Raw genomic sequence first — 20,970 nt, forward strand, 5'->3', positions numbered from 1 at the left:
ATCATCACCACATGCTGCCTGCCATCAGAGTTTCGACATGGGTACGAGCTCGTGAGAGGGGTTGAGCAGCAGCCGTGAAGCTAGAATTCGGTCCCAGATAGTCGCCAAATGAACATGGAGCAGATCAACTACACTTCTACTTCAACCGTGCTTTTAAGCAAGGTCATTTTGGTTGTGATGAGATGTGGCAACCGGCGGTAAGAATCACTGCTCAAAGACGCCCTCGAAAGGGACATCTAGCGTGTATCCATAAACGGAGCCAAAGAAAATCTATCTAGGACACATGATAGAGGGGAACACTCGTAGAGCGTGCAAAAGCCATACCCGAAAGCGTGGACAGTTTGCGAACCAATATCCCCCTACAATAAGTGGCCATGGTACAATAATGAGGGAAAAAGATCAAGAAAAGAGGAAGCGCGGCAGCTGGCCGAGCTTTTAAAGGAGTTTTGAAATCTCGAGAGTGGGCTTACAAATTAAGCATCGTGATTGGTCGAAGCTCTCTTTGCTCCGCTGAGTAGCCGGCAGCTGGTGGGGTCCAGCTCCTTACTCTTTGCCGGGGCGGCAGGGTGGAACCTGAGCCCACTGCAATACCGACCACTGGACTGGCAGAGTGGCAGGTCCGGGTCTAGTGTACTGTCGTCCAACTCACAGCACAGACCAGACGACCTGCCCACTGTCATTGCCGACCCGACATAACATACAAGCAGGCGCTTGCTGGCTGCAGGCATATTGCGATACATTCAACCTCTCGATACTATCTCGACCTCCAAGTCCCCCTCCGACCGCCGTCGAGACGACGACACACGATGTTGAGGTCGACATTGTCCCGTTCGGCTTGGCGGACTGGCAGGCATCAGGCGGCCAGGAACGCCAGCCGTGCCTTTTCGGCCACAGCTCAGAGACCCGCAGAGGTCGAGCTCACAATTGGTATGTCTCCATCCAGACCTCCACCCCATGACTAGCATACACCGTGTATGATCCCCGTACCCGTCGGCGCCGATACTGACTCGTGTCTCCCGCATCTCACAGATGGAAAGAAGGTCTCTATCGAGGGTGAGCACTCACAATGCGCTGCGTCGCAAGTCCTGGCTACGGAAAATGGGGATGAGGGGGGGGCCAAAAATACGGACATGGTCGTCGCTAATACTCGAGGAAACCACCAGCTGGGTCGGCCTTGATCCAGGCTTGCGAAAAGGCCGGCATTACCATTCCCAGGTATGCGGAAAACGGACCCTGAATCTCGGAACTGCCCGTAGAGGTTCTTGCTGACTGTCTTGCAGATACTGTTATCATGAGTACGTCACATGTGGCTCGCCCCGCTCTCCCAAATTGATCGCAGCTCCAGTCACTCCAGCAGGCGTCAGCCCTACGAAGATCGACTGACAAATGTTGTAACTTGCCAGGAAGCTCATGATTGCGGGCAACTGCCGCATGTGCTTGGTCGAAGTCGAAAAGGTCCCGAAGCCCGTCGCGTCGTGCGCATGGCCCGTCCAGCCTGGCATGGTCGTCAAGACCAACTCGCCCCTGACGCACAAGGCGCGCGAGGGTGTGATGGAATTCCTGCTCGCAAACCACCCATTGGACTGCCCTATTTGCGACCAGGGTGGTGAGTGCGATCTCCAGGACCAGTCGATGCGCTACGGCGGCGACCGTGGTCGGTTCCACGAAGTCGGCGGGAAGCGAGCGGTGGAGGACAAGAACATGGGTCCCCTCATCAAGACCTCCATGAACAGGTGTATTCAGTGCACGAGATGTGTGCGATTTGCGAACGATATTGCCGGCGCCCCGGAGCTGGGTTCGACTGGCCGTGGCAACGACCTGCAGATTGGTACCTACTTGGAGAAGAACCTCGACTCTGAGCTTTCTGGTAACGTCATCGATCTCTGCCCTGTCGGTGCTCTGACCTCGAAGCCGTATGCTTTCCGTGCGCGCCCTTGGGAGCTGAAGAAGACGGAATCGATTGATGTTCTGGACGGCCTGGGCTCTAACATTCGCGTCGACACTCGTGGCTTGGAGGTTATGCGCATTCTTCCTCGTCTCAACGACGAGGTTAACGAAGAGTGGATCAACGACAAGACTCGCTTTGCCTGCGATGGCCTCAAGACCCAGCGTCTTACCATTCCCCTGGTCCGAAGAGAAGGAAAGTTCGAGCCGGCGTCATGGGACCAGGCTCTGACCGAAATTGCACACGCTTACCAAACGCTGAACCCCCAGGGCAATGAGTTCAAGGCTATTGCTGGTCAGCTCACCGAGGTTGAGTCATTGGTTGCCATGAAGGATCTTGCCAACAGGCTCGGATCGGAGAACCTTGCGCTGGATATGCCCTCGGGCCACAAACCTCTTGCTCATGGTGTTGATGTCCGCTCCAACTATATCTTCAACTCCAGCATCGTCGGTATCGAATCTGCTGATGTTATCTTGTTAGTTGGTACTAACCCGAGACATGAGGCCGCTGTACTCAATGCTAGAATCCGTAAGCAATGGCTGCGCTCTGATCTCGAGATTGGCGTTGTTGGCCAGACCTGGGATTCGACTTTTGAGTTTGAGCACCTAGGTACCGACCACGCTGCTCTTCAGAAGGCGCTTGAGGGTGACTTTGGCAAGAAGCTCCAGTCGGCCAAGAACCCCATGATCATTGTGGGCTCCGGCGTCACCGACCACGGCGACGCTAATGCCTTCTATGAGACCGTTGGAAAGTTCGTCGACAGCAACGCTTCTAACTTCCTTACTGAAGAGTGGAACGGCTACAACGTCCTGCAGCGCGCTGCCTCCAGAGTCGGCGCCTTCGAGGTTGGCTTCATTGTGCCTTCCGCCGAGATTGCCGAGACAAAGCCCAAGTTCGTCTGGCTCCTCGGCGCCGATGAGTTCAACGAGGCCGACATCCCCAAGGACGCCTTCATTGTCTACCAAGGTCACCATGGTGACCGGGGCGCCCAGATCGCCGATATCGTTCTCCCTGGCGCTGCCTACACCGAGAAGGCTGGCACCTACGTCAACACCGAGGGCCGTGTGCAGATGACCCGCGCTGCCACCGGCCTTCCCGGTGCCGCCCGTACGGACTGGAAGATTCTCCGCGCTGTGAGCGAGTACCTCGGCGTCCGCCTTCCCTATGACGATGTCGCTCAACTTCGGGATCGCATGGTCGAGATTAGCCCTGCTCTGTCATCTTATGATATCATTGAGCCTCCCTCACTGCAGCAGCTCAGCAAGGTGCAGCTCGTCGAGCAGAACCAGGGCGCCACCGCAACCAACGAGCCCCTCAAGAAGGTTATCGAGAACTTCTACTTTACTGACGCCATTTCCAGAAGGTTCGTTCTCTTTTGTTACGCTGTCGACATCTCCACTTCCATCAGATCATAACGCAGTATCCACTAACCGTCCACAATTCACAGCTCCCCAACCATGGCCCGTTGCTCAGCCGCCAAGGAGACGGGTGATCCCCGAACCAACTTCATGGCTCCCGGCATGGAGGAGGATAGACCTAGGGGTCAGATCGCCTATGGTGCATAGACAAGCATCAGAGATCAAGCGTAGGGAAAAGCAAGGCAAAGGTAAGGGGGGCATATAATGAACAAGACAACAGACAGACAGATACAGCCAAACCAACAGACACTGGATCACAGTACAGTGCAGGACATATAAGGATGAAAAAAGAGAGGAAGGAGGGATTTCCGTCTTTCTTTGCTTTCTCTTTTCAACTTGTTCTTACCGCATGCATCCCAGTTGCTGCAAGTTGTTTTTTTTTGAAGAACAATAAGAGACATACAGAGTTTTGTTCTTGCTCTTTGATTTATTTTTGTCCTAGCTTTGTGTTTATTGTGCATGTATATATTGAAGGGATGATGGTGTGGACGTTGTGAAGAGAGGTGTCGATGCTTACAGTCAGGCCTAGAGTAGCAGGGTTGTATGCAATGTTACTTATATGGCTGGTCTGTCCAGTCATCTCTCATGGCGTGCCACGAGGGCTTGAGAAATCAATTCCTGGGATGTTCAAACAACTGCATAATAATCCAACCAAGTATATTTCGTTCACAATCCATCCATGGATGACAATTCCATTCAATCGTAGTCGTTAGGGTCAATCCTATTCAACGAACTACGGTTGTACCTAGGTAGCTTTACTCTCGAATCGATTCATCGCCTATCGAATATGTTGCTGTGGATGCTCTTGCCGTTGCAAATAGTTCCATGGACCAGTCTCCCAGCAAAGTCATCGGCAGAATGATTGTATATTTACTGGAACATCCCAGGGATCATTTCCTGAGATCCCCGTGACGCTTTATGGACTTCTTGCTCAGTAAATTGTGACCGACGTCTACTCCATACTGAAGCTATGTTCGGTAGCACTAAAGGGGATTACTAGGCTAAATCAACATCAAACAACGTGAGATACACGACCAGAAAGTCAAATCTTTGTGCGCCAAAACATGCTGGATGTATCCCATGAAGCCATGTATAGCGGCCGCCCAGTAAGCATTGCCATCTGCTCAATAAGATCGTTGCCCGCCAGTGGACCGCCACATCTACGTAAGAACCTCCCAAATCTGGATTTGCCAGATCATGACTTGGGGGATACTAACGGAGAAACGAGCAGGAACCCCACAGAGAGCATTGCCATCTGCTCATTGATATATATGCAAGTAATGAAACCGCTGCCAAAACCACGACTCTATACCATGCTATGCACTCCGTCCTCACACTCTAGCACCATCTTACGCATCATCTTGCCCCTGATGAGGGACGAGCTCATCATGTGGCTCGGGTACTTCACTAGGTTTGAGAATAAGAGATGACGTCTAATCATGGAAATACGACCAATCTTGATATGTGCTGCCGCGCACATCTTGGGGGGAAAGCCGTCACGAGCGGAAACTGACTAGGCTCCCATCTTCTGTGGCTGGTCTCGCTGATGCTCTTGCTCCTCGTCCTCAGGTGGGAGGGGAGGGAATTCACGATCGATCATGACCTCGGAAGTGACGAGGTTCGCGGCTGCAGCTTGTTGTTGCTTCTTCTCCCAGGGCTTCTGGGGAGCTTGCATCTTTCCAATGGGAGAAATACCCTAAAGGAGAATGAGAGGCAGAGTTAGTGTTTGTTCAACGTTTCATTCTTTTTCCATCAGTTTTGAAGTCTTTTACTTCCAGCTCTTCATAGTTTCCAACGAAGGAAGAAGGGCTATTTGAAAGGGGAAACGCGCACGATATATAAGTGAAAGTGGAAAACTCACAGGCTGCCTGACAACCGTATTAGGAATCTCCTTGATGCCAGGGACCGGCGTCCCATTCGTGATGAGCTCAATGATGGCGTTGAAACGCTCCGGGTAAGGAGCATTACCATTGGCTCCCCTTTCAGCACCATCGGCGTCACCATCATCGGCCTTTTTGAGTAAATCCACCTTGGGAGCCTGGACTTGCCAAGCGGGTAGATCGTCATCTGATGCTGAGACAGGGGTAGTGCCCATGAGCTGCTGGATCTCGGCGAGCTTGTCAACTAGCTGGGCGTCGACTGGCGAATTGGGAATTTGTGAGTGCGAGGGTGTCGAAGGAGATGACGAAGGGAGAAGATAGTTCTCGTAGGCGGACCGGTCGATGTCGATACTGAAGCGGGACTTGTACCACCAGACGCGGGCTTGGAGAGAGATGCCAAGAGCCTTTTGGCGCTCGAACCCGTTTGAGAGAGGGCCCAGCATGGCTACCAGCCCTTGCTGCGATGATGATGGTAGCGGTCAGTCTTTGGGGTTGAAAGTTGTTACATGGTGAGCGGTACCGAGTGAGGACGGTTTGTGAGGAGAGAGATTCACAGGTGAGGCCTGAGTGAGGCGCATCTCACATGGTCACCGCGAGTTGACTCACAAGAAAGGAACGGTCCTTGATCCAAGGGTAGGCATCAAACTTCTTGAAGGCGGCGACGTCATTGCCGCCCGTTGACGGTTGTTGTGTAGGAATCTCCATTTTGTGGTTGTGGAAAGTGAGGGGCTGGCGTAGAGATCCCGCGTGCCCGTTCGATGAAGCCTACGATTCAGGAGGAAGATGTCACCTTCACTGGAATGAGAGTCCACGAGGTGATGTGAAAGGAAGCTTGTGCAGCAGACCAGCAGCTGCAATAGCTACAAATGGAGCTTTTCTGAAAAGACGAGAATAACACTTCTCGGTGTATCACATGTGAGTTTCCGGGGTGGGATGACGGAACGAGGTTCAAGTTGTCCGGGATGTTGTAGTCGTTCTGGGGTCCGGTCTGGGTACCTAGCGAGGCAAGGGCGGGAAGTGAGGTCCACTAATAAGAGAACCCTGCTGTCCCAGCCTGCGCCTGAGGATGACCAGGTGAGTACGGGTGAGGGAAAGATCCAGGCTCACCAGGCAACGAGCACGGACCCGATCTTGAGATCCCGTTCCTACCTCTACACGCCACAGGGAGGCACGTTGAGAGCAACGACCAAACACTGCGCACCCCTGAAATGCGGCCGTGATACAGCGGAATGGCCACTGAGATCTCAGGGACGAACGTGCACTGACATATGTAGGTACACACAGGGCATTGCTCCGTCGCTTTCATGTTGCTTCCCTTCGCCTTTCTCGTACAAACAAACACCCACCCGACATCTTTTCCAAATCAAAACGGAATTGCTCTTTACACAGTAGACCGATATAATACCTCTAGATCATAGCCAAGTTTCAACTTCTCCCATCTCCATCAGCGTCCGGCACTGCGTTACCTTTTCTCCAGGGGCAATCCACGCCAATACGCCCACCGACTCAGACGAGCCAGACTCGACTGCACACTGCGATCGTTCACCACAACCTAATCTCGTACTTAGCACTTGAGCGCTGTGTGACAGCGACGGAGCGACAGCGCACCGTATCTCGCACTGGCCTGACCCCAGCGAGTGGACGACTGAACCCATCAACACCCACATTTATCACCGTCGCCAAAGACGCCTCACATCGACCCTTCACCACGTACCTCTACTTTTATCTCTTGCTACATCTCTCCGTCTTTGGGAAGGAGTGGTCTTCAGCCTCAAAAGCCATGCGTCGTGCTGCCGTCAAAGCTCTACGGACGAGCTACCAGTGCACCTGCCGGGGCCTACGAGTTAGCAGTAGGGGATCACCTCTCCCCCTGCTGCAGTCCTCAAAGGCAGCCAGTTCCGGTTCCCCCACAGCTCATTACAATCCCCGTCTCGGCACGGCTACCGCAAGATACCTGTCGTCTACCGGCGCGCGCGACTCTTCAGGTACGCATCATCATTCGAATGCTCGCCCCGAGCCCCTTCGTTCATCCATGTACGTCCGCGGCGCTTTCGTCACCCTGCTTTCAGGGCTTGTCGCATACGGTGCCTGGTACAACTCCGGCGACAGCAATAGCGAGTCTCCGATAGCCTCGACGACTAGCGCAACCACCACCGCCACGGGCGCTGTCCCGACCCGGTCTGTCCTGGTGATCGGAGCCGACGAGTTACACACGGGTACCTTTGTGGGAGACGGCCCTATTTCCAAGACCACAAGCGATAACGAAAGAGTAGTCGAGATGTTGTCCCCCGAGCAAGCGACCCGGAAGCTACGCCAGTACGAGCAGTCGGTCTACGTTAACCGTGGTCAGGGTGTGGTTCGCTACGACGTGGCCCAGCTGCCCTCTAACGATCCGATCGAGGATGACCATGCCGAAAAGATTGTCGAGGTGCCCAACAAGGCTCCGAGCAGTGATCCGAGCGATTGGATGTTTTGGGGTGTTTTCGATGGCCATTCGTAAGTGACTCTCCCACGCGGACTATATATATATATATATATACATTCTTGATATAGTCAGTGCTTGTTGAGCGACGACTAACAACATTCCATACAGAGGCTGGACCACATCGGCCAAACTACGCCAGGCACTCATCAGTTTCGTTGCTCGCGAACTCAACGAGACCTACAAGTCTTCTCCGGATCTTATCCCGTCTGCCGCCGCGGTTGAGTCTGCCATAAAAACCGGATTTACGCGACTGGATGACGAAATTGTGCATCAGAGCGTACAAAGGGTTCTGAAGTCCAACAACCGGCTCGTTGCTGCCGAACATCTGGCCCCAGCCTTGTCAGGCTCGTGTGCTCTGCTCTCCTTCTACGACAGCAAGTCCAAGCTTCTCCGGGTTGCTTGCACTGGCGATTCGCGCGCAGTGTTGGGTCGCAGATCCGAATCTGGAAAGTGGACGGCAACTGCCCTATCAACCGACCAGACGGGTAGTAACCCGGACGAGGCTGCTCGCTTGCGCAAACTGCACCCGGGTGAAGAGCATGTGGTTCGTCACGGTCGCGTACTTGGCGGCCTTGAGCCGACACGCGCCTTCGGCGATGCGAGCTACAAATGGAGCCGCGAACTTTCAGAGAAGCTTCGGGAAAAGTTCTTTGGTAGGTCTGTTTCTCCCCTTCTCAAGACACCCCCATATGTCACCGCCGAGCCAGTCGTTACAACGACCAAGATCGAGCCTGAAAAGGGTGATTTTGTGGTCATGGCCACAGACGGCTTGTGGGAGATGTTGACCAACGAGGAGGTGGTTGGGCTGGTGGGCAAGTGGATCGAGAGCCAAGCTGGTAGCAGCTCCAAGTCGTCGGGATATTTCTCCTTCTTGCAAAAGGGTAGCAAGACAGCCCTGCCTGTCGAATCCAGCGAGTCGGAGAAGAATAGCGGCAACAAGACGCCCATTCGTCAGAGACAGTGGGGCGCTACCGGTACGGACCCTATGGAACGGTTTGTGGTTCAGGATAAGAATGTTGCTACACATCTTGTTCGCAACGCCCTCGGTGGGAAGAACCAAGAACAAGTGTCGGCCCTGTTGACGCTCCCTTCGCCCTTTTCGAGGAGATACCGTGATGATTTGACGGTCCAGGTTATCTTCTTTGGATACGACGGCCCGAAGACGGGCGAGATTGTTGTCAACAAGGAGGCGACGGCTGCGGCTCTGGCTGCCGCGGCGGCTGATGGTAACAAGACGGGGCCTGTGAAGCCTAAGCTGTAGGGCGACGATGGCATTTCCGGCTTTGTTGACCTGATAATGTTGTCCTCTTGATTCGAGCCTACCGAGTGGATTCGGGGCTCTGAGGGGTAGTCGAGCCTCGTCGTGGGCTTTGTGATTAGGTACTTTGGCGCATGTTTCTATTTGGGCGAGCAAAAGGAAGAGGGGGTGTTCAGGGCAACAGCGATCTCATGATGTTCAATAGATGCATTAGGCATGGCTTTTACGGCAGCGAAGCCATTTGGTATGAATTCACACCAGTTTAATCCCCAATTCTCATCATATCTTCAAGTCCCCGTATCTGTGTTTTCTCTCTCTCTCTTTGCCATCTTCTTACGAGCGTAGCCAGCTCAGCCGGAGGTTATCTCCAGCTGGGCTGTCATAACCCGATGCAGCTGCAGTGCATGGGCTACAGGTGTCGCTGCACAGGACATACAACCAACAGCCCTATGAATCTCTGTAATACGCATCCAAACGAAACCAACGACGCAGGATTTTGAGATGTTACACATTCGAGCAAGAAATGGTGCGCAGCACATATCCAGTTGATTTGTACATGTTCATGTTCAGGACCCTTTCTGGTAAGCTACATGGCGTTTGTCGTGTTGCCTGAGGTCTATGAGGCTATCTGCGAAGGTAACACAGCAGCAGTAAGCCACAGTTGGGGGGGTTCGACGGTCGAATGGAAAGTCCTGAACTAGAATGAGCTAAAGTGGACCTTGTTATCTCATCTTGGATGCAGCCGACCAACAGCAGTTCACAGAGTCTCGAAAACTCCAAAGCCAACTCATAGACGTTGCTTCGTTGTGGATCTGATCTGTTCGGGCCTTTCTTCCCCTCCTTTTCGGGCATGAATGCGCTGTGGAGGGCTAGCTCAGGCTGGGTTTCTTTTCATTGACATGAGTAATGTGACAGTTTGGATGCCAGAGACTTGACAAGCTGACAACACGAGCTTTGAACAGGCAACCTGAACCGGAACCGTTGGGGGTTATCTCAGGAATGCCTTTTACTAATCCTAACTTGGCAAACCAGCCATATCTCGGGATAATCTTTGCTGCTCTTTACTGGATTATGAATGGTTCTAGAACCGATCGCCGGTAAGGACAAGAAAGAGAGACACACAAACTACGACGATCTGATAAAAATCGAAACAAACGTTCAGTCCATTTCCGAGAGTTTGAGAGCTGCGCATACGGGAATTCCAACTGATCTCGGTGCCGCAGAGCAGGGCTAATTGGAATAGCTACATGCGCTACAAGTAGGTAGATTAGCCTGATGACGTCACACATTCTGTAGCTCATCCTCACAGCTCAAGAAACAACCGCCAAGGAACAAAACACCAATGACACTGTCGAGTCCTTGCTAGCGTAGTGTGCACCACTTTTCAGACCTTTTGGCTCTGAAACGGCATCACCACGGCTCTTTAGTCATTTTGTTTAATGTTTTCTGGTCTCAAATTACACAGGACATGCAAGATGCGATGCAGTACATAACACACTGGAAGTGGTCATGGTGGTCTATCTTTGGACGTCTGGACACTTGCATGTCAAGCTGTACCTACTACCAATGCATTGGAGGATAATGGTGGGGTTTCCAGCCGAACCACACAAGAACAGCATTCAACAATCAAGGGCACTATGCGCAGTATGGAATAGACGGGGATTAGGCCCAAAAAGAGAGAGACATTATGCAATGTCAGGAATGTCTGTGCAAATCAAATGAATGCGGTGTGTGTACCCCTCACTGCTCGAGTCTTGTTCCTGCCTGCCTTGTCCTCTCCATCGGTCGGTTGCAGATGCCCCTCCATCGGCAGTACCTAGTGTACAGTAGAGGAGTGCCTACCTAGCAAGAGCTACACGCCGATGCAGTACCGGTGGTGGCATGGATCCCAGTACATCATCACATCGACCTTCATCCCGTCTGGCTGCGCATCAACAGTAAGTAGGTAGGTAGGTAGGTCCAGCCGACGTGGCCCTGATACCTACCGGGTCCTATTTGCACGCCCGTCTGGCATGACCCAAGTGCAAGTCCTGCTTCTCGTACCTAGGTAGCATTGCCGCCGTGCATGTCGATAGTGGCAGATACGTTGTGCCCGCAGCGCAGAAATACCTGTTTCTCCATGACAGCTGTTAGTGCCAGCCTAACAAGTGGGTAGCCCCAGCGTTAGTGTCCTGTCTACCATCGCGCTCACACGTTTCCACAAAGGTCCCGCCCCTCCAGGTCGTCACCGATCCTTTGCCGCTGAACAAGTTGCTCTCTTTTTTCTCGGCTACCCTATGGACCCATCTCTTTGTTGTTGGATTTCTTGATTTATTGATTCTTCCCAGTTTCCCTAGATTTTTCAAGTCTTTCTATTCGACTGTGTGTGGTTGCGCCCCTTCTAGATCCCGGGTCCCCGCTTGAGGGATCGACTGCGACTCAAAGCTCCCCCTCCCCTCCAAGACACTCGCCATCTGTACGCGCGCACCAACAAAAAGGACAAGAGGCCCAGAACCTCGTGTGTGTGCTGTACACGCCCTGTCGATCAGTTACTTTCAACGTCCCCCTTTTCTTCCCAATCGTTTCTTCCTCCCGGACCGCCGCCTGAGGTGGTTTCCGTTGCTGCCCAAGAACACTCGCTTCCCGACAAGTCTTCCCCCCTTGATATACCTTTTGCGAGAGCTTCCGCGCACTCGATAATTGCTGTGAACGTCCCGCCCCTGAAGTTCTGAAAGCAACACTGGACAAGACGAGGTCGACAACATGCCCGTTTTCGACAACCATGAATACCTCACAGAGGAGGAAAAGAGGCTGAAGGAGGATCGAAACCGAACCAAGTACTGGAAGAAATGGGGTCCCTATGTGGCTGAAAGACAATGGGCGACTGGCAAGTCTTCTCAACGCCCGTCTCCGCTGGAGCTAATTACAGCTCGGCTATGTCAATGTCGTCTCGTCTGAACTAACAACTGTCCCTTCTTGCAGTCCGAGAGGATTACAGCGCCGACGGTGATGCGTGGAGTCGTAAGTCTTCCATCCCGTGGTTAGCCTTGAACCCTGATGGCCAGACCCCGCTGATATGTTGGCTGTAGACTTCCCGCACGAACACGCCCGATCTCGAACATACAGATGGGGAGAGGACGGTATTGCCGGCGTTTGCGACACACATGGCCTCCAGAACATTGCGTTCTCTTTCTGGAACGAAAAGGAGTAAGACAATTGTCCTTGAATATGAACAAGATAATCTTGTTTGCTAACTGGCGCTTAGTGCCTTCCTCAAGGAACGCCTCTTTGGCTTGTCCAACCCACAGGGTAATCATGGAGAAAGTATCAAGGAGGCTCACTTCCACGTGGATAACACACCTGTGAGTTTCACACTCTTCCTGGGCTTTCTGTTGAAATCGTACTCGTTGCTAACTGATTCTCTTCAAACAGACGGTAAGATTTCCCCGTCAACGGGACCATTACGGAAGCTTACAGTCTTGACTATAGCACTCGTACATGAAATATCTTTACAAGTATCCGCAAGCAGAGTTCCCCTATGAGGACCTGATCAAGGAAAACGCTCGACGAGGAAGGACGGACAAGGAATACCAGATTCTCGACACCGGCGTCTTCGAAGACAACCGTTACTGGGATATTTTCATTGAGACCGCCAAGGAAGATGACGATCCGGATGAGCTCCTGTTCCGTGTTACTGCCTGGAACAGGGGTCCGGACCCGGCTCCTCTACACATCATCCCTCAGATGTGGTTCCGCAACACCTGGGCTTGGGGCCGTGAGCCGGAAAGCAACAAGCCCTCGCTCCAGGCCGTTGGGGATAATCAGGTCAAGTCTCGGCACCACCAGCTGGGAGAACGCTATCTCCTGCTCTCTCCCTCGCCCGGTGTCGGTCCCAGCGGCGAAGATGTACACCCAAAGCTCATCTTCACCGAGAACGATACGAACACCGAGCTTCTCTACAAGGTCCCGAACAAACAGCCCTACGTCAAGGATGGCTTCCACAGATACATCGTCGACGGCGAGAAAGAGGCCGTCAACCCTGCTCAGACCGGTACCAAGAGCGCAGCGTGGTTCACCTTCAACGAGGCTGGTGGTGTGGCCCCGGGCGAGTGTGCAGGTAAGTACTTAGAGCAAGGCTGGTTACTGGCAAGCACTAACACTGAGTAGTTGTTCGTTTCCGCTTCTCCAAGAAGAACACCGATTACCTTGACGAAGAAGAGTTCGATGACCTCATGGACAAGAAGAAGGAGGAGGCCGACGATTTCTACTACCGCATCAGTCCCTTGCCGATGGCCGACGACCTTCGGAACATCCAGCGACAGGCCTTCGCGGGCATGATGTGGTGCAAGCAGCATTACCTCTTTATCTGGGATGAGTGGGCCAATGGCGACCCTGCTCAACCACCTCCGCCTCCTGAACGAAAGAATATCCGCAACCAGACCTGGAAACATCTGCACTGCGATGATATTCTCTCGATGCCAGACTCATGGGAGTATCCCTTCTTCGCTGCTTGGGACACCAGTTTCCACTGCATTACCCTGGCCATGATTGATCCCGAGTTTGCCAAGAAACAATTGGATCTCTTCACCAGGGAGTGGTACTGCCACCCCAACGGACAACTTCCTGCGTAAGTGGATTTAGGAGAGCCTGGCAAGACATTAGGAAGCAAGCTAACAGAAACTAGATATGAATGGAACTTCAGTGATGTCAACCCACCCGTACATGCCTGGGCGACATTCCGTGTGTTCAAGATTGAACGCAAGTTGTACGGAAGGCAGGATCTGGACTTCCTTGAAAGAGTCTTCCAGAAGCTGCTCATCAACTTCACCTGGTGGGTAAACAGGAAAGACGTTGACGGCAAGAATGTCTTCGAGGGTGGTTTCCTGGGTCTCGACAACATCGGCTTGTTCAACCGGTCTGAGCCCCTGCCCACTGGTGGCACCCTTGAGCAAGCGGACAGCACAGGCTGGATGGCCTTCTACTGCCTCAACATGCTCAATATGGCCCTCGAGTTGGCCAAGCACAGGCGCATCTACGAAGATATTGCAAGCAAGTTCTTCGAGCACTTCATTCTCATCAGCGATGCCATGACCTTCCGCATGGGTCAGAAGGATGAAAAGTCGCTTTGGAATGACGAAGATGGCTTCTACTATGATGCCATCTCTTGGGGTGGTCCCTGGATTCAGCAACTGCCTGTTCGCTCACTTGTCGGATTGATCCCCCTTTACGCTACCTTGACGCTGGAGCCTGAGCTGATCAACAAGCTTCCGTCCTTCAAGAAGCGCGTCGAGTGGTTCATGCAAAACCGTGAGGATGTCGCAGAGCGAACCATGTTCAGCATCCGTAAACGTGGTAAAGGCAACAGAATTCTGTTGTCTCTTGTCAATGAGGAACGCTTGACCAAGATCCTTCAGCGAATGCTCGACGAAGACGAGTTCCTCAGTGAACATGGTATTCGGTCCTTGAGCAAGTACCACAAAGAGCACCCCTTCTCGATGGACGTTAATGGCCAGACATTCAAGGTCGGCTACGTCCCGGGCGACTCGGACACTGGTCTCTTTGGAGGCAACAGTAACTGGCGTGGACCTATCTGGCTCTGCGTCAACTTCTTGCTCGTTGAGTCGCTGCAAAGATTCTATCTTTTCTTCGGACAGAGTCTGCAGGTCGAATGCCCCGTTGGATCAGGTGAATACATGCATCTCGGTCATGTGGCCGAGGAGATCCAGCATCGCCTGCAGCATCTCTTTGCCCGCGACGATAATGGTCGCCGCAGCATCAATGGTGGCAATGATGTGCTTGACTACGACGAGAACTGGCGTGATTACCTTTGGTTCTACGAGTTCTTCGATGGAGATAGCGGACGTGGACTGGGTGCCACGCATCAGTGCGGTTGGACTGGTCTGATCGCCAAGATGATCCACGACACTGGCGTCTCCTGCCGTCTCCCACACACTCCCCGCACACCACGTATCGGCATGGCGCACTACTTCGACGACATCTTCCACCGCCACGCTGGTGGAACGCAAACACCCAAGACACCCCGCTCTCCCCATCACCTTCGCCGCAACTCAACTACTCGCTCTATTTCCGCCCGCAGCGACTTTGAATTCAATGGCTTGGATGATGACAAGGAACTCACCGACGACGAAGCCACCTCGCCAGTGGATCGCCGCCGGTCTGTGACCAGCTCTGTGGTGGGACTTTCGAACGGCAGCGCGCGCGAGAGGGAAGAGACCGATCAGCACCTGCAGAACTATATCACTTCTCAGTTGGAGAGATTGAAGCAGGAGAGGAGTGAAGGGGAGGCAGATGGGTATGTGGTCCCTGGGGGTGAGGAGTTTGAAGCTACTGCGACTCCTTGAATGGGTTAAAGCATGGATGTCACTTGGTGCATTCGATCAACAGATAAAATGGGAGGGAGGCAAGCTGCGAGTTTCTGGTTACCTGTTATAGCCATAGATGTTTTGGTTTTGTATCGGCCCCTGGAAATAGACCTAGAGTTCTAGAGTCTATACAGAATGAGTGGGTGGGAGGAAGTTTTGATAGTGAAATTTGTGACGTTTTATAGTTGCATTGTCATTGTGATGGTGCTTAACATGTGTAGGTGAGTGGTTATGGCTCCTGCGCTTGGATCGAAGAAATCTCCGTCAATCCCTGATATTATCCATGGCTGCATCACGTTTTTATTGCTCTATCTCTGTCTGATTACCACAGCTACCCGTGACGACGACGGGTGTCACGCATGGCATTACCCAGGCTCTTAAGGTGTGTTTCGATTCTGCGTTTATTATAGTAGGAAGGAGCAATCACTCCTGCCCATAGGGTTTATACATGTAAATTGAGACTATTGAGTATCGTCTCCGATATAGCGCGAGGGTCGTTTGTCCAAATTTACCAGTGCGTCATTGACCTCCCACAATTACGTTAGAGCACGAGCAAAGGTTGTAACATCAAAGACATGCAAAACATCAATCACCTCTTACGAACAACCTGACTAATCCGGCCCATTCCTATGAGTGAACAATCATGATATCGATATCTACATTAGAAAGTGTGACAGACCCCATTTCATCGTTAAGGCATGGTACGCACTCATTCCCAATTGACCTTCCCACCGTTCCTTTCAAACCGATCCGTTCATCTATCACATTTCATATAAAACACTAGATATCACCCCTGCCTCATCTCACCTATTGCAACTCATGCATCTGGCCCCTATGATTTGCATTCAACTCTTGCGGCTCCCCCACCGCATTACTCGCCGCCTCGTAGATCGGCTGTCCGCCAGGTCCGTATATTGGTCCTTGCCCTTGCCCGCCCATTGGTGCACCCGTGAAGCTCTGTCCTGACATGGACAAGTGATGCGGATGACCGCCGCCGCTACTAGGTTGATACCCACCCCCGGACACCAAGGTGGAAGAAGGGCTGGAGGGGGGGATGTAGCCTGATGTAGGGCTGCCATTGGGGTTGTTATTCCATTGTGGGTGTTGCCCCCCGTTGTTCATGTCGCTGTAATCGGCGAGGGGAGGGGACGAGGCAGGAGCAGGGTAGTGTTGTGCCATGGCGGGTATCTTGGTAGGGTCGGGTTGGCCGCCGCCGCCGCCGCCGGCGTAGTAGTAACTGTTGTGAGAGTTGTTGTTGAGGGCTGGGTCGAGATTACCCGGGCTAGGTGCGGGCGGCGGTGGAGAGTTGGTTAGGCCTGCATGGCCGCCGCCGCCAGGAGCTCCGGCTGCTGCGGAGCTGGTGGCAAGAGTGTCGGGGGTGTTGTTATTCTTGTTGTTGTGATTTTTGTTTCGGCGCACCAACCAAACGATGCCGAGGATGACGAGACCGATGACGGCTAGACCGCCGACGGCTCCGCCAACGATGGCGCCGATGTTGGTTCCCCCCTTTTCCTTCTTCGGTTCCGGTTGGTTGGGGTCGGCGGGATCGGTGGACGATCCTCCCACGCCGACGGTGCCGGAGGAGCTCGAGGAGGTGGTTGAGCTTGCGTCATCGGTGCTACTGGACTCCATAGTTGGAACGGCAATGGTAGAGCTGCTGCCGGTGTTTGTCCATGTCAAAAAGGTACGGCCATCCGTCTCGCCGTCCCAGGTTGTCTTGGCTGACTGTATACGCGAGCCGCTGAGGGTGCCGCAGAAGTAATCAGTGATACCACCGGGGAAAACAATGGTTCCGCAATAGGGGTTGTCGGTTCCCGTGCTGTTGGGATATTAGCGGGTTGTTAGGAAAGGATATCCACGTTTGGGAGAAGGCTTACCACTTCGCGGTGTAAGTGTCTGCCATGCAACCATCATCGCATTTGCTCTGGACAAGGACCTCGCTATAGTCCCTGCAAGCAACACGGAAGCCGCAAAGTTTGGTGTTGCAGCATCCTGCAGCACCCGGTATTGTGCCAGAGGAAGGAACGAAGACGCAATAATTGGCTGGGTCGACGCAGGTAAAAGCAGCGCCTATGCCAATACCATGATGGTTAGTATGATGAGAACTTACAAAGAACAAGGAATGGTCTGTATCACTTAATACTTACCTGGTAATCCGCTCACATAACCACAAGTATTGTCTGGGGCAACGAAGATAGTATCGCCATAGGAGCCAGAGCCGCTTGCGCTCCCGGAAACTTGACGTTTGAAAAGCTCATGATGAAGAGTCGGGGGAAGTGTTGGTCTAGGAGTCTGCGCGTCTGACGGAATGATAACTCGATCTGTCGCCTGGGGCCCGGGAAATGCTAAGGCGTGAACAGAAGCTCCAAAGACAGCAACACGGTAAAATCTGGAGACACCCATGGTTGCGGATGGCGTGAATGGACTCACATTCAAACCACAACAAGAAAGAAAGAGAGAGGAAGAGAGAGTTGTGTGAGAAAAGGATGATCTCAATGGGATGATTATCTAGTTCAGCCCTCGGAGAAAAGCAACCAGTGCCACTTTATCGTCCGCGAGACCAGTCAACCCATGGGATAGCTGCTTGCATATGACGGCGAGCCTAGAATAGTAGGGACCTTCGGTTCTCCTTCTGGTCAAGCCTCCCACATTCTCATGTTTCTGCACAATAATTTCGCTCAACCTGGGCTACGAGAGCGGGTTGCCTTCATGCAGAAGAAGGCCATAGGATACCAGTCACAGCCATGGCGAGAGACCCGCGGGTGGCTGGCAAGTGTGCCTGACTTTGACGCTCTTTTCTCCTCTTCCCGTGAACCCATCTCCCCAACTCTTCTTCCTCTTCCTCCACACTGGTGGTACCCTTGGGGGAGTCCAGGGGTCAAGGGTCCCATTGCAGATGCTCGTGGCTTGCTTTGGGCCAATTCAAGGGCGGGCAACAAACGTGGCTTGCAGTAGCTGAAGGAACAGCATGTCTCTGATTGGGACAAGACGGGGAAATGGCACACAGAGCTGAGGCTCAACGTCTCATGGTGAGGTCCCGAATTGGGATCCATTGCGATTCTACTCTCCACTTGGAGGGAACCCTACCTGGGGCAAAAGTGAGCTGATTGGGCCATCTCTCGCTTGGTGATAAGTGATAAGTGTGAGCTTCCCTGGTCTAACTGTACAAACACAGGGTAAGGGGTGATATCTTCCGTTGGTAATTGTCAAGCCGGTCACCTGAAATAAAAAGGACCAGAGTGCTAACGTGAGAACTGTCGTTACCTGAGGCCTTCTAGTTTCTTGGAGCATGTCCATGTTCACGGTGTTGCGATGGCCGATGGGTGGGAGGACAGCACGAAGGAGTGAGTCTTCGGAAATGAGGAGTAAGAAACAACGAGGCTGTCGAGTACAGCTCCCCAGATGTCCAAGGTGGTGGGTGTGGCACAGCACCTATAAACGACCCCAGACTATCGATTCGAGCTTCTGTGAGTGTAACCCTATCCAAACCATTTGGGATTCTTCTCCGAGAGATAGGGTCGTGGGGAGCGGGGCGATCAGTGTTTCGTTGGGCTGAGATGGGGGTAGTTTTTTTTCTTTTTTTCTTTGGCTTCGGTCACCCAAAACATGGAAGATCTGAAAGTTGTCAAGTGGAAGTGGAAGCCTGGAGGACAATCAAGCGGCCCCACAAACAGGGCACCGAACAGCGGGCCCGGCGGGCAGTGGGCCGGAATGCGGCACACACCCACGCAAAACTTTGGACGGATCTGCAACCCACAACCCCGTCCACAACCAACAGTGACAACAACTCGCTGTCCGCTGGACCGCCCCCCAACGCCGATCGTCTGGGCTCGCAGGTGGACGGGACGGGACCCACATGAACAACCCAAAACAGACGTCCCTCACCCACTCACAACTCACAACCCATCGTCACCTCGACAACGACGACGACGACCGTACACCAAGTCGTGTAAACAAATGACCCTTCATGACCCATGACCGATCTTCTCCGCGTCCTGCCGCACTTCCCCGTCGCCCAATATGCAAGTCTAATCTCTACCCTGGAGAAGGTCGGCCTCACCACCAGCGACCTCTTGACTCTAGAAGCAGCCGACATTGGAAAACGCACTCAACTGCCCCTGCTCGATATCAAGCGTCTATGTGCCGCCGTTCTCGCTGCTCTTCACGATGACCTAGGTGTTTTCGCCACATCTCGCCGCGGCCAACAGGGCAGCAGCAGTCATGTTCAGGGTCAACAACATGGTCAGACCCTGAAAAACACACCCGCCTCCCTCGCCGCACAATGGCAGACCATCAGCACCCTAGATCCGGACATCGACCGCGCTCTCGGCGGCGGCGGTATCCCCGCCGGCTATGTAACCGAGATCACCGGCGAGTCCGGCGCCGGCAAGACGCAGTTCCTGCTCACACTGCTCCTCTCAGTTCAGTTACCGCCTCCGCACGGCCTCGGCAGGCCGGCGCTGTACATCAGCACCGAGGCGCCGCTCTCCACCCGGCGACTGGCCCAAATGCTCACCACCAACCCTTTCTTTGCGGACCTTGACTCAGAAAGCGGCCGAGGAGGAGAAGGAGGAGGAAAGAGACCATCGCTCGACAACATCATCAGCACCGTCACGCCCGACCTGGAAAGCCAAGATCACATCCTCACTTACCAAGTGCCCGTGGAGATTGAGCGGCGCAACATCGGCCTGTTGGTGCTCGATAGCGTGGCAGCCAACTACCGCGCCGAGTTTGATCGTTCTTCTAAAGAAGCAGCTACGTCGTCGTCGACACCAGGCGCGCGATCCTCTAACATGGGAGCGCGCACCGCCGAGCTAGTTCGACTAGGTATGCAACTTCGCGATCTAGCGCAAAAGTACAACCTAGCCGTGGTGGTGTCCAACCAAGTAGCCGATCGGTTTGGGACTAAGATGCCTGAGCCCATTTCTTCTTCCATCCCTCGCTCCTCTATCCCCATCCCACCTCGATCTAGCAGCAACGTTCCTACACCCTCCACCCCCTACCCTCACAGTCACCCAGCAGACGACCCCTCAACAATCCACCACCCCGCCCTCCACTTCGACAACCAACAACGTTTTTTCACCGGTTGGGGCGACGATCCTTACGCCTCCTACGCTTTGAAGACACCCTCCTTGGGTCTGGTCTGGTCTACACAGATCTCTGCGAGGATAGCGCTGTTCAAAAGGCCTGCTTACGGGAGGACTAAGTACCAAGCTGATGATGATGATGACATTGCCGTTGTCGGCAGTGGGAGAGAAGCTGTGGGGATGCCAATGCTGAAGAGCTGGAGGAGGTGGATGAAGGTTGTTTTTGCAGGATGGTCGGCGGAGAGCGGGACGGGGTTGGGAGAGAAAAGTGTGGAGTTTGAGGTTTGGATGGGGGGGTTGAGGGGGGTGGGGAAGAAGAACGGGAAGGAGGAGGGAATGAAGAAGGGGGAGGGGGACTTGAAAGGGGGTGGGAAGGGAAAGGGAAAAGAAGGCTGAGATGTGAAAGGGGTTCATGAGAGGACAAGGAAAGAGATGGGCTAAGGTGGTTTCGGGAAGCAGTGAGTGGTGTTTTCAATTGTGCTAGAAATGATCTGGGATGAAGAAAGGGATAATATGTGATACCCCCCCCCCCCCC

General features: G+C 53.3%; 6 protein-coding genes across 6 annotated transcripts; 3 read left to right on the forward strand and 3 right to left on the reverse strand.

The window, feature by feature from the left end:
* Nucleotides 1-725: 725 nt before the first annotated feature.
* Nucleotides 726-4,024, forward strand: NEUTE1DRAFT_83867 (NADH dehydrogenase 78K chain precursor; the record flags this gene model as incomplete). The annotated part of the gene is made up of 6 exons (XM_009853842.1): nucleotides 726-927; nucleotides 1,030-1,053; nucleotides 1,164-1,215; nucleotides 1,281-1,295; nucleotides 1,404-3,308; nucleotides 3,393-4,024. The coding sequence occupies 6 exons, from the start codon at nucleotides 807-809 to the stop codon at nucleotides 3,508-3,510; spliced, it is 2,235 nt and encodes a 744-aa protein (XP_009852144.1).
* Nucleotides 4,025-4,377: 353 nt separating this feature from the next.
* On the reverse strand, nucleotides 4,378-5,948 carry NEUTE1DRAFT_65189 (uncharacterized protein; the record flags this gene model as incomplete). Its single annotated transcript, XM_009853843.1, has 3 exons — nucleotides 4,378-5,059; nucleotides 5,225-5,701; nucleotides 5,850-5,948. The coding sequence occupies 3 exons, from the start codon at nucleotides 5,946-5,948 to the stop codon at nucleotides 4,877-4,879; spliced, it is 759 nt and encodes a 252-aa protein (XP_009852145.1).
* A 1,005-nt stretch (nucleotides 5,949-6,953) lies between these two features.
* Nucleotides 6,954-8,991, forward strand: NEUTE1DRAFT_130475 (uncharacterized protein; the record flags this gene model as incomplete). Its single annotated transcript, XM_009853844.1, has 2 exons — nucleotides 6,954-7,739; nucleotides 7,837-8,991. 2 exons carry the CDS (start codon nucleotides 7,024-7,026, stop codon nucleotides 8,987-8,989), a joined length of 1,869 nt encoding a protein of 622 aa, XP_009852146.1.
* Nucleotides 8,992-11,382: 2,391 nt separating this feature from the next.
* Nucleotides 11,383-15,640, forward strand: NEUTE1DRAFT_123067 (uncharacterized protein; the record flags this gene model as incomplete). The annotated part of the gene is made up of 7 exons (XM_009853845.1): nucleotides 11,383-11,852; nucleotides 11,948-11,986; nucleotides 12,055-12,172; nucleotides 12,231-12,327; nucleotides 12,455-13,082; nucleotides 13,133-13,592; nucleotides 13,650-15,640. The coding sequence occupies 7 exons, from the start codon at nucleotides 11,729-11,731 to the stop codon at nucleotides 15,325-15,327; spliced, it is 3,144 nt and encodes a 1,047-aa protein (XP_009852147.1).
* Nucleotides 15,641-15,926: 286 nt separating this feature from the next.
* Nucleotides 15,927-17,787, reverse strand: NEUTE1DRAFT_83877 (uncharacterized protein; the record flags this gene model as incomplete). The annotated part of the gene is made up of 3 exons (XM_009853846.1): nucleotides 15,927-17,167; nucleotides 17,226-17,418; nucleotides 17,496-17,787. The coding sequence occupies 3 exons, from the start codon at nucleotides 17,749-17,751 to the stop codon at nucleotides 16,156-16,158; spliced, it is 1,461 nt and encodes a 486-aa protein (XP_009852148.1).
* Nucleotides 17,788-18,026: 239 nt separating this feature from the next.
* On the reverse strand, nucleotides 18,027-18,401 carry NEUTE1DRAFT_44182 (uncharacterized protein; the record flags this gene model as incomplete). Its single annotated transcript, XM_009853276.1, has 1 exon — nucleotides 18,027-18,401. One exon carries the CDS (start codon nucleotides 18,399-18,401, stop codon nucleotides 18,027-18,029), a length of 375 nt encoding a protein of 124 aa, XP_009851578.1.
* Nucleotides 18,402-20,970: the final 2,569 nt, after the last annotated feature.

This window comes from Neurospora tetrasperma, assembly GCF_000213175.1.
Source record: "Neurospora tetrasperma FGSC 2508 unplaced genomic scaffold NEUTE1scaffold_4, whole genome shotgun sequence".
Classification (NCBI taxonomy): Eukaryota; Fungi; Ascomycota; class Sordariomycetes; order Sordariales; family Sordariaceae; genus Neurospora; species Neurospora tetrasperma.